Source organism: Salmo trutta, chromosome 13 (assembly GCF_901001165.1).
Source record: "Salmo trutta chromosome 13, fSalTru1.1, whole genome shotgun sequence".
In the NCBI taxonomy this organism is placed as follows: domain Eukaryota; kingdom Metazoa; phylum Chordata; class Actinopteri; order Salmoniformes; family Salmonidae; genus Salmo; species Salmo trutta.
Genome location: NC_042969.1, coordinates 5,549,979 through 5,562,920, shown reverse-complemented (window position 1 = coordinate 5,562,920; position 12,942 = coordinate 5,549,979). Strand labels below are relative to the sequence as shown.

Sequence of the window (12,942 nt, the reverse complement as noted above, 5' to 3'; positions counted from 1 at the left end):
ATTGAACGTTCAGGTAGAGTTTAATTGCACCGCATACAGGTGGAGTAGGCAAATTCCAGAATGAGTCTTAACTAACCAACCACATTTAATTTTATGGCTTATCTTAAACATTCAGACAAAGGGATATTACAGTAGTTCTTTGTAAACATGAGTATCATTGACATAACGCTCCAAATACAGTAAAATGCTGACAGGGTTAAGCTTCTTCCATACTTAATTTTCAGCTACCCTTGTGTGCCACACAAAAAGAACTTTCAACAGCCAATATTATACAGTGGTGGTTTTCAATTGGGATCTGTATTGTAGCTAGCTGCCTTACAGAAATAACTCATTATTGGCTTTAAGGGTTGGCCGATCTTCATGCAAACATTTTTGCATAGATTTGCTTCTCTTTCTCCTTTTCCTCCTTCACTTTCAACTGGACTCTCTTCATCTCATTTCCGATTGCTGTCAAAGGATGAACAAGTAAATTCACTTGTCAGGCAAGGAAACAACTTATCACGACGAAATGGCAAATCTGTTGCATGTCATGAAGGGGTTTTGTAAATAAGTTACTTTGAGTATCATACTGCTCTCACTATTGACCATTTGTCCTAGTTAGCCTTTAGAATATTCAAAAGAGCACATGGCTGCATTTAGACAGGCAGCCCAATTAATATTTTTTCCACTAATTGCGCAATAGATTATACTTGGGCTGCCTGTGTAAATGCTGCCATAAGGACACAAATGATCCCCTGGATTGATTGTTACCATAAAGAAGCAGTACCAACCTTTGTCCTCTGGTGCTATTTCTTGAGCTTTCTTCAGATCACTCTGCAAATAGCAAGAAATATTTTAGTGAGTTGACAGACAAGTCAAACTCCAATGATCCAGCTATTGACCACTTCCTCCAATTCTGGATTTAAAGCTGGAATCCTCAGTTGCTACATCCATTTTTGGACTTATAAATGAATGATATACCCATTTCATTCTTGAAGAATATAATTTATAAATGCCTCATGAGCTTAGTTCAACAGTCGTACCCCCATCAGAACCCAAAATACATGCTTGTTTTACGCCAATGTAAAACACTGTATAGCGTCAGAACATGGTTAAAATGTTGATATCATGGATGGTCAGTCCTTAAATCCATAGCTCTGTCTGTATTTGAGTGGTTACATTTCTCCAGGCCCATTCCTCAGTTTTATACCAATACACAGGCCGGGTGACCGTTTTGTTGTTGTTTCAATTAAGGATTTTAGCATTAAGAATCAATTTGCCCCAACTCTTTGGAAGCAATGTTTTAGTGCAAATAAACCCATATGAATTCTAAATCGGTGGTGAAAATCATCCTTGTCGCATGGGTTCCAGTCCAGAAAGAGAGCCCATTTTTGTTAAGCTGGGACAAAGGCTACACATTCTGAAGTCATATGGTTGGTATAAGAGTGTATATCAACTTTTTTTCTTTACCATGGCTTTACTGTACTCCTTCAGTCCCTGCCAGGCCTGGGCCCTCCTGAACAGAGCTTTAGTGTTTTTCTGGTTCAACTCCAGTGCCTAAAAAACAAGCAAACATACATAAATCAGACTAAATAGTGACTGCACTTCTCAGTGTTTCTTTCCCTTCCTAATCAAATTGTATTTGTCACATGCGCCGAATACAACAACCTTACCGTAAAATGCTTAGTTACAAGCCCTCAACCAACAATGCAGTTTTCAGAAAATAGAGGGTTTTTTTCTTAAAAGGAACAACATTGAGGCTATATACAGGTGGTACCGGTAAAAGGTCAATGTGCGGGGATACAGGTTAGTCAAGGTAATTTGTACATGTAGGTAGGGGTAAAGTGAATATGCATAGATAATAAACAGCGAGTAGCAGCAGTGCAAATAGTCCGACTGGCCATTTGATTAATTGTTCAGCAGTCTTATGGCTTGGGGGTAGAAGCTGTTAAGGAGCCTTTTGGACATAGACTTGGCACTTCGGTACCGCTTGCCGTGCGGTAGCAGAGAGAACAGTCTATGACTAGGGTGGCTGGAGTCTGACAATTTTTTGGGCCTTCCTCTGAACCTGCCAAGTATATAGGTCCTGGATGGCAGGAAGCTTGGCCCCAGTGATGTACGCACTACCCTCTAGCAGTTGCCATACCAGAAGGTGATGCAACCGGTCAGGATGCTCTCGATGGTGCAGCTGTAGAACTTTTTGAGGATCTGGGGACCCATGCCGACTCTTTTCAGTCTCCTGAGGGGGAAAAGGCATCGTTGTGCCCTCTTCACAACTTTCTTGGTGTGTTTGGACATGATAGTTTGTTGGGGATGTGGACACCAAGGAACTTGAAACTCTCAATCTGCTCCACTACAGCCCCGTCGATGTGAATGGGGGCCTGTTTGGCCCACCTTTTCCTGTAGTCCACAATCATCTCCTTTGTCTTGCTCACGTTGAGGGAGAGGTTGTTGTCCTGGCACCACACTGCCAGGCCTCTGACCTCCTCCCTATAAAGAAACTGTCTCATTGTCGGTGATCAGGCCTACCACCGTTGTGTCATCAGCAAAGTTAATGGTGTTGGAGTCGTGCTTGGCCACAAAGTCATGGACGAATAGGGAGTACAGGAGGAAACTAACCACGCACCCCTGAGGGTCCCCCGTGTTGAGAATCAGCGTGGCAGATGTGTTGTTGCCTACCCTTACCACCTGGGGATGGCCCGTCTGGAAGTCCAGGATCCAGTTGCAGAGGGAGGTGTTTAATACCAGGGTCCTTAGCTTAGTGATGAGCTTTGTGGGACCTATGGTGTTGAACGCTGAGCTGTAATCAATGAACAGCATTCTCACATAGGTGTTCCTTTTATCCAGGTGGGAAAGGGCAGTGTGGAGTGCGATTGCGTCATCTGTTGGTTTCCGGGATGATGGTGTTGATGTGAGCCACGCGGGGTGGTAGTCATTGAGGCAGGTAACTTTTTCTTTCTTTGTTACAGGGGTATGGTGGTCTGCTTGAAACATGTACAGTTGAAGTCGGAAGTTTACATACACTTATGTTGGAGTCATTAAAGCTCGTTTTTCAACCACTCCAAACTTCTTGTTAACAAACTCGTTTTGGCAAGTCAGTTAGGACATCTACTTTGTGCATGACAAGTAATTTTTCTGACAATTGTTTACAGACAGATTATTTCACTTGTAATTCACTGTATCACAATTCCAGGGGGTCAGAAGTTTACATACACTAAGTTGACTGTGCCTATAAACAGCTTGGAAAATTCCAGAAAATGGTGTCATGGCTTTAGAAGCTTCTGATAGGCTAATTGACATCAATTAAGTCAATTGGAGGTGTATCTGTGGATTTATTTCAAGGCCTACCTTCAAACTCAGTGCCTCTTTAATTGACATCATGGGAAAATCAGAAGAAATCACCCAAGACCTAAGAAAAACATTGTAGACCTCCACAAGTCTGGTTCATCCTTGGGAGCAATTTCGAAACGCCTGAAGGTACCACGTTCATCTGTACAAACAATAGTACGCAAGTATAAACACCATGGGACCATGCAGCCATCATACCGCTCAGGAAGGAGACGCGTTCTGTCTCCTAGCGATGAACGTACTTTGGTGCGAAAAGTGCAAATAAATCCCAGAGCAACAGCAAAGGACCTTGTGAAGATGCTGAAGGAAACGGGTACAAAAGTATCTATATCCACGGTAAAACGAGTCCTATATTAACATAACCTGAAAGGCTGCTCAGCAAGGAAGAAGCCACTGCTCCAAAACCGCCATAAAAAAGCCAGACTACGGTTTGCAACTGCACATGGGGACAAAGACTTTTTGGAAAAATGTCATCTGGTCTACTGAAACAAAAATAGAACTGTTTGGCCATAATGACCATCGTTATGTTTGGAGGAAAAAGGGGGATGCTTGCAAGCCGAAGAACACCATCCCAACCGTGAAGCACGTGGGTGGCAGCGTCATGTTGTGGGGGTGCTTTGCTGCAGGAGGGATTGGTGCACTTCACAAAATAGATGGCATCATGAGGATGGAAAATGATGTGGATATATTGAAGCAACATCTCAGGACATCAGTCAGGAAGTTAAAGCTTGGTCGCAAATGGGTCTTCCAAATGGACAATGACCCCAAGTATACTTTCAAAGTTTTGGCAAAATGGCTTAAGGACAACAAAGTCAAGGTATTGGGAGTGGCCATCAAAGCCCTGACCTTAACCTATAGAAAATGTGTGGGCAGAAGTTAAAAAGCGTGTGTGAACAAAGAGGCCTACAAACCTGGCTCAGTTACACCAGCTCTGTCAGGAGGAATGGGCCAAAATTCACGTAACCTATTGTGGGAAGCTTGTGGAAGGCTTCCTGAAACGTTTCACCCAAGTTTAACAATTTGTAGGCAATGCTACTTAATTTACCAAATACTAATTGAGTGTATGTAAACTTCTGACCCACTGGGAATGTGATGAAAGAAATAAAAGCTGAAATAAATCACTCTACTATTATTCTGAAATTTCACATTCCAAAAATAAAGTGGCGATCCTAACTGATCTAATACAGGGCATTTTTACTATGATTAAATGTTAGGAATTGTGAAAAACTGAGTTTAAATGTATTTGGCTAAGGTGTATGTAAACTTCCGACTTCAACTGTAGGTATTACAGACTGTCAGGGAGAGGTTGAAAATGTCAGTTTAAACACTTGCCAGTAGGTCGTCTGAGGTCTGTAATAGTTTGCAAGCCCTACCACATCTGTTAGAGCCAGTGTAGTAGGATTCAATCTTAGTCCTATATTGACGCTTTGCCTGTTTGATGGTTCGTCTGACGGCATAGTGATATTTCTTGGAAGCGTCCAGATTAGTGTCCCGCTCCTTGAAAGCAGCAGCGCTAGCCTTTAGTTCAGTGCGGATGTTACTTGTAATCCATGGCTTCTGGTTGGGATATGTACGTACGGTCACTGTGGTGACGACGACGACGTCGTTGATGAACTTATTGATGAAGCCAGTGACTCAGGTGGTATACTCAATGCAATTGGATGAATCCCGGAACATATTCCAGTCTGTGCTAGCAAAACAGTCCTGTAGCGTAGCGTCCGCGTCATCTGACCACTTCCATATTGAGTGAGTCACTGGTACTACCTGCTTTAGTTTTTGCTTATAAGCAGGAATCAGGAGGATAGCATTATGGTCAGATTTTCCAAATGGAGGGCGAGGGAGAGCTTTGTACGCATCTGTGTGTGGAGTAAAGGTGGTCTAAAGTTTTTCCCCCTCTGGTTGATAAAAGTAGAGACTCAGAGCTACAAAATGGTATATCATACACTGCATTTTTGAGGAACAATGGTAAAGTAATTCTGCTTTGAAAGTTGATCAACTTCTAATCTCACCTTTGAGAAAATGTCCTTTGAATGTTTTGGTACTACTACTACTGGAGAGCCCTTCTTTGTCTACACCCATTCAGCATCGTTCACACCCTCTTAAGCTTTAGCCCCACCCATCTCGTTTCGCTCTCGGAGCATTCAGAGCACACACTTGGCTCTGGCCAATGATTTGTTTACCTCTGGACAACATGAAAACAGCCTAACCAGCTCTGCTGGCAACAATTTCATTACGCTTTTTTGCCAACGTTTACTGACACCAGCCATATTCAACAGGTGTTGTACACTTTAGCTTCAGACATGTAGCTAGCTAGGTAAACAATGAACCTAGCTAGGGAGCCAGCCAGCTAATGTTAGCTAACTTTAACTTGAAATTAAACCACTTTGTGAAAATTAGACACGTGTAATATCTGAAAATGTAGCTAGCTAGCGCTAGACTATCTTACCCGTCCGTATACATCATCATGCATGATGGATGCGTCTCCCTGTCACGGATGCCATGCCACGTTCCCTTAGTTTGAAGATGTAAGCCGCAGTTGTTTTCTCCATCTCTTTAGCTATCATACTCTAATTCCACTGATTTCAGAACTTGATCCTCCAGAAAGTGGAGAGCAACACTTAACCAGCTCCACTACACATTTTTTTTTTAAAGCCACGTTCAACAGGATTACCAACACAGACTGACCAACTCAAATAGACAGAAGCCTTCTATATGGCAGACCAATCCAAACGCCTCTCTTGGCATGTCCAGCCCACTCATCTCAGCCAATCATGGCTAGTGGGAAGGTTGTGCTTTTTCTGTGGCTTAACCAACAAGGCTCGTAATTTAACAATTGTATTCGTATTTACAGATGGCATACAAGTATATTATTAAAGTACATGAAAGTTCGTTGCAGAAAGCATTTCCGGCAAAAAAACACATTTTGATTTTAAAAATGTAATAACGTTAGAATGGCTCTCCTGTGAAGTTGTGACTTGCAACATACGCCTAGTTTCCTGAAACGGGTCAAAATTGGTTAGGAGCAAGTAAAACGGCAGCCATCCCCCCCTGGCGCCATAAATACTGAATAAGAATGTTTATCTACAGATTTAACGAGAAATATTACGGTACTCTACAAAAACATATCCTCAGTTGCATTCACAATGAGTTCCATAAAGACTTTTATAGTACTGACCACAAATGGCCTTTGAATCTTTGCCAGTAATAAACAGTTGTACCGTAGTCTAGTGGTGGAAGTGTGATGGGGCTGGCATCTAGGATTTCAGCTGGGCTAAAATATTGTTCTTTCAATTTTAAATTGTTTGCATAATTTCTAATCCACTTTATTTAAAAAAACAAATCCCATAACCCTACCACCTCTCCCCTGATTGAGTAGGTCTGACACCAATTATTCGACTGGTCAAATGCTTGGTCGATACGCTGTTGGTCGACCAAGATTTATTTTTGTCGAGCAGTAGCAAATATATATATATATATATATATTTTTTTTAGGGCACACGAGACACCTGTCTTATTCGTGCCAATCGAAGTGAACTAATCCATTGCGGAGGCACAATGCACGTCTCGCTCCAGAATGCGCTCTCTCCCACCAATTTGTGCACACTCATTGTTCCATAACTTCATCGTGTGAATTGTTTGCATTTGATTGTTAGTGTCTCAAGTTCCCATTACATATATTACCGGTAGTACATTTACCATTAACCATTTACCACTTGTGAGAAACACATTTTTGTTTATTTCATTCCATTTGAGTTGTGTCAATTTAGTCATTGTCTTTTGTTTGGAGCACTCCTGTCAATGTTGAATAATGACGCCACCTGATTACGCATAGAAGTAGCCCTATAAGCTACCTGGATGCGTGCAAATGTAGGCTTATAAATGTTCCCATTTGGAGATCTGATAGTATTTCTGATTGGCTTAACGCGCCACCACTAATGAGCTGTGGAGCTTCTCAAAGTAATGTATTCTTCACCTCAAACAGCAAGCAAACAAAGTCTGTTTTTACAGACATTGACAATTCCTCAATGTTTTTGAAAAATCTTTCCAGCCCTCTCCCTTTCAATAACCACTCAGCCTGAAATGTCATGCTCTGATCCAGTGGAAACATCATAAAATAGGCCTACCTGATTACTTCTTATCCCTTGCGCAAATAGCCTACAGCTGTGTCTGTCCTGAGGTCACTGGTGCAGGAAACTATGAGTGCCCAGAATATGTTATACAATGTTGCATGGATCTTCAGACTGACCCAAGTTCATAGTTGATACAATGTTTCAAGTTCGTTGCAGACAGGCCATGCATAGCCAATGTGATTTATAGGATTTTTTTTTTTTACCTGCACAGGACTGACTGTTCAACGCCCCCATATTGGCCTAAAATACTTACCTCGTCACAGCTGTCCATGGCTTCCTGCCAGAGCTGCATCTTCAGTTTACACGCAGCGGTGTTGAGAATGCAGCTCACCGCCGTGGGCTCCAGCTTCGCCTGGGCTTTCTCAATCTCCTGCTCATCACCGGCAACCGCCAGATACCTGGCAAGTGACAAGTTTCACCATTTAGTCCTTTGCTAGGCTGGTTCTGGTCGGTTTGTGCCATTTGGCCAACTCCTATGGTCATTGTGCATTCAAATGCATGTCATGCTGTGACACAAGCTGGCCTAGTACACACACACACACTGTAAATCACAGTGCAAGTGGAGTGAACCCGAGACAACATTTCACCTGAGAGCTTTGGAGTACTTCTTGACTGCAGACTGCCAGTCTTGGTTCTTGAAAAAGTTGTTCCCAATATTCTTAATATCCTCAGCAACGGATAGGACTTTGTCAACCTAACCAAAAAGACAACAAGTATGAGACTTTTATGCTATTTTCACAATCAGTGCTGCATCAGCATTTCACAATCACAGCAATTCATAGTTCATGTCACACTTCATTTTGACTAAATAAATCAATCCACATAATAGGGCTGTGAACATTTAAACGAAATCGGGATCCTTAATGTTAACACCCTTAACCTCAATTTTTTTTTAAATCCATTCAATTAAAATCACAGTGCAGTTATCACAAAGCATATTATTTTCCTAGTCATAGCCTAACTAGACAATAGGCTATAAAGGCCTGGAGAAAGTGGCTGGCTGGTGGCCGACCTGCCTATACTGTGCCCCTCCCCTTTCTCTCCGTCCCTCGCTTGCTCACTATGAAAGACGCAAGTGTTTGTGTTCTCGGCAACTAATCAGTCTCCTCCGTTCCAAAAATACAGAATCTTTGTAGTCGATTCCTAGCGGAATCTAATCTTGACACTCAGAAATGGAAGTCGACGTGCAAGGAGTAGAGGAAAGAATTATTTTAGAGTGGACTCTCCACCACTACATTATTGTCGTTAACAGTTGGGAAAAAGGCAGAGAAAGGCATGCGACAGCAGCAAAGTCCTGTATGGCAATACTTTGAGAAGTTAAATAAGAAGGAAATGCAAACTTTGCAAGGTGGAATTGGGGTACAGTAATATAGGTGCAATCAGTGTTTCCCCTATATAAATTTAGCAGAGGCGGCCCGCCACTTCAAAAGATATGGAGGCGTTATAATTTCCGTGATTGTAAAATGTTTTCAGTGTAAACTAAAAGCAGATATAAAGTACGTAGAAAAGATAATGGAGCTATATATTTTTTCATTAGATCACCTTTGAGACTGACAATAACCAAAATAAAAAATAGAAAGTCAGCATGAGTATCTTCAGAGAAGCGTTTAGAGAGAAAATGAGGTAGGCCTACTAACATCTTTTAAATCAACGTCGGCGTCCTCTGGGTAGTCTGGATGGGTGTCCCCTGAGCCGTCGTTCGGGGCTACTCCCCAGTCGTCTCCATGTTTATGCTCACCACACTCAGCAATTACACATGGCTATGGGGAAAGAATCAGAGCAGAACTGTAAATACACAATGAGCATTTCACAAGTGTCACACACTACAGAAAAATACTAGGCAATCTACCTGCTGCAAGGCAAAACATACAGCTTGCTGCTGCGTTAATGTTATTGAATGTGGCAATAGAGTGGTAGTTATTTCCATTGATTTACCTTGAGAGGTGTGTCCTCGTTAGTCTCTATGGCCTCCAGTGTTTTCACCAGCCCCATCCCCTTCAAGACTTGTCCAAAGACAACGTGTTTGCCATCTAGATGAGCAGTGGGCACAGTGGTGATGAAGAACTGGGAGCCATTGGTGGCGGGTCCAGAATTGGCCATACTCAGCAAGCCCTCTTTGTCGTGCTGGAGAGGACACAGACATGTTAATTAAATGATGACCAAGAAAACATAAATCATTTGTTATAAGGGCCAGGAGTTATTCCTATGACTAAAGCCCAGACTTTATACTGGTCAAGAAAATCTCCTGTGTTATTCCAAGCCATTATGAAAATCCTTACTTTGTAATGGAAGTTCTCATCTTCAAACTTCTCCCCATAGATGCTCTCCCCTCCAGTGCCATTCTGGTTGGAGAAATCTCCTCCCTGGATCATGAACTGCTTGATGACTTAAATTGATTGACAGCGTACATGTATGTGGTCATTATTGATCTTACTGCAGTTTGTTACCATAAAATGGATGTGATCTATATATAGCTTTGTGTAGGAAGGGCAAACCAGTTTTGGTGATTTCTGGTATATCATCAAAATAAATCACAACACGTTTTTGGACTCATTCAGCAGTTTTTACCTGATTAAGTACAATACCGTTGGAAATGTATGTTCTAATGTTTCAAATTCTATTTATAGTCCAAAAATGTCATTTGAAAAATATGCTGTTGCTGCTTCCTCCTGTTGACAAGACATTGATAAATAGCCCATATTGATAATTATAAACTGGGTGGTTAAGCTCTGAATTCTGATTGGCTGAATGACATGGTATATCAGACCATATACCACGGGTATGACATTTTTTTTGTTTTACTGCTCTAATTGCATTGATAACCAGTTTATAATAGCAATAAGGCTACTTTGGTGTTTGCGATATATGGCCAATATACCACGTCTAAGGACTGTGTCCAGGCACTCCGAGTTGCGTCGTGCGATAACTTCCCTTAGCATTAGTATATTAGCCATATACCACACTTCCTCAGGCCTTATTGCTTAACTAGACCCTTGTCCAGCTGTAAGCAAGCAGGTACGATCTGCTGGCTAACAAACTGTGGAAATCCACAATACTTACTCCTGTGGAAAGGACATCCTTTGAAATGGAGTGGTTTTCCTGTGGTTTTGCCAGTTCCCTTCTCACCAGTACAGAGTGCTCGAAAGTTTTCAGCAGTTTTGGGGACAACATCAGCAAACAGTTCGAACACGATTCGGCCAACTGGTGACAACATAGCATGACATGTGGATAGTTGGTCTTTCAAAATGCAAATTCAAAGCAGATGTAACTCAAAACAAGCATTTTAGTCCTGAACTAGCTAATCTGGTACACACTGGGGTGTTGGCTATTTACAAAAAAAAACATGACAGCACGTGCTTGTTGCTTCGAATGTAACGTTAATGTATCAGGCGAATGGATAGTAACAAATTAGACTAACTGGTTATATTTAGACAGTAAAACTAGCTAACAATACATGTACCTAAATGGTTCAAAATAGCATACGAATTACAAATGTGTACTTTAATATACATTGGTCGCTGTAACGTTAATTTAAGACCATGCTAACTAGCATGAATGTGCTTTTTCTAGAAACCACCGGGTGCTGCTAGCTAGCCATTAGCCTAGCGTGTCCAGTTGAATGACTAAAAGCGCTTTATTGAAAATATCCTAACCTCTTTCACCACCAATGTCTACATCAAAGAAGACACGGGGGTTTTCTTTGTTTGAAGGCTTGGTCACGGGTGTTGCGTTAGACATTTCTAAAATTCTAAACGCCAGCTAGCTAAAGTTACTTCCACGATACTCCTGATTATCAGCGTCTCGTCAGCAACACTCAAAAAGAACTTCCGGGTCACGGAATTTCGGAAAGAAATCAAAATAAAAGCCCCCCACGTAATAGTACAAACGTGTCATTAACCTGTATTTATTCATGACATGAAACATTGTCTACACATTAATAATGATGAATATTTGTTCATATTTAAGTGACATTTGCATTAAATGTGGGTTTTAAAACATGTTCCAAGGTCAAATAAATGCCCCCAATACAGTACTCTTATAGAGAGAAAACTATTCTAGGTGCTGAAGTAAAAGTGGGGTTAGGATTCCTCACTAGGATCTGTATGGTGTTCCTTCATGCGGGACTGAGGTCTTTATGGCCAGCAATACTTTCTACTCCATTAATGAAATAAACTATAGGCCTATAATTTACATATTGGGTTAAAGAGAAAGCGATTCTAGGTGCCGAAGTAAAAGTGGGGTTGGGATTACTCACTACTTTTTAAATGTATTTAACCTTTATTTAACTTGGCAAGTCAGTTAAGAACAAATTCTTATTTACAATGACAGCCTACCCCGGCCAAACCCAGACGACGCTGGGCCAATTGTGCGCCGCCTTATGGGAATCTCAATCACGGCCGGATGTGATGCAGCCTGGAATCAAACCAGGGACTGCAGTGACGCCTCTTGCACTGAGATGCAGTGCCTTAGACAGCTGCGCCACTAACATGGTACAAACATTGTTAGGCACAGACAACAGCATAAAGGGCAAAAAGGAAGAGACAACAATAAGTAAGTGTCAGTAACAATGTCCATGTTTGAGTCTTTGAATGTAGAGATGGAGATAAAACTGTCCAGTTTGATTATTTATTGCAGCTCATTCCAGTCGCTATTTGCAGCAAACTGAAAAGGGGAGCAAACCAGGGATGTGTGTGCTTTGTGGACTTTTAACAGAATGTGACTGGCAGAACGGTTGTTGAATGTGGAGGATGAGGGTTGCAGTAGGTATCACAGATAGGGGGGAGTCTGATCACGGACTACAAAAAGAAAACCAGCCACATCACGGACACCAACGTCTTGCTTCCAGACAAACTAAACACCTTTCTTGCTCGCTTTGAGGATAATACAGTGCCACCAACACGGCCCGCTACCAACTGTGGGCTCTCCTTTTCCGTGGCTGACGTGAGTAAGACATTTAAACGTGTTAACCCACGCAAGGCTGCCGGCCCAGACGTCATCCCTAGCCGCGTCCTCAGAGCATGTGCAGACCAGCTGGCTGGTGTGTTCACGGATATATTCAATCTCTCCCTATCCCAGTCTGCTGTCCCCACATGCTTCAAGATGGCCACCATTGTTCCTGTACCCAAGAAGGCAAAGGTAACTGAACTAAATTACTATCGCCCCATAGCACTCACTTTTGTCATCATGAAGTGCTTTGAGAAGCTAGTCAAGGATCATATCACCTCCACCTTACCTGTCACCCTAGACCCACAGCAATTTGCATACCGCCCCAATAGATCCACAGACACTGCCATCGCACTGCACACTGCCCTATCCCATCTGGACAAGAGGAATACCGATGTAAGAATGCTGTTCATTGACTACAGCTCAGCATTCAACACCATAGTACCTTCCAAGTTCATCATTAAGCTTGAGGCCCTGGGTCTCAACCCCACCCTGTGCAATTTGGTCCTGGACTTCCTGACGGGCTGCCCCCAGGTGGTGA

General features: G+C 42.2%; 1 protein-coding gene across 1 annotated transcript; it reads right to left on the bottom strand.

Annotated features, from left to right (window-relative positions):
* Window position 1: 1 nt before the first annotated feature.
* On the bottom strand, window positions 2-11,280 carry ppid (peptidylprolyl isomerase D). Its single transcript, XM_029770753.1, has 10 exons — window positions 11,111-11,280; window positions 10,518-10,658; window positions 9,737-9,843; window positions 9,393-9,581; window positions 9,095-9,217; window positions 8,045-8,151; window positions 7,711-7,855; window positions 1,450-1,536; window positions 771-813; window positions 2-447 (listed from the first exon to the last, which is right to left on the bottom strand). The coding sequence occupies exons 1-10, from the start codon at window positions 11,193-11,195 to the stop codon at window positions 359-361; spliced, it is 1,116 nt and encodes a 371-aa protein (XP_029626613.1). The 5' UTR covers window positions 11,196-11,280; the 3' UTR covers window positions 2-358.
* Between the last annotated feature and the right edge of the window lie 1,662 nt (window positions 11,281-12,942).

Excerpts from the sequence above, each read along its gene's own strand:
- ppid (XM_029770753.1), bottom strand. The coding sequence starts at position 11,195 with ATGTCTAACGCAACACCCGTGACCAAGCCTTCAAACAAAGAAAACCCC. Across the intron at positions 9,582-9,736 it reads ATGAGAACTTCCATTACAAA|CACGACAAAGAGGGCTTGCT; the intron begins GTAAGGATTTTC and ends TGTCCTCTCCAG. Across the intron at positions 448-770 it reads AATAGCACCAGAGGACAAAG|CAATCGGAAATGAGATGAAG; the intron begins GTTGGTACTGCT and ends ATCCTTTGACAG.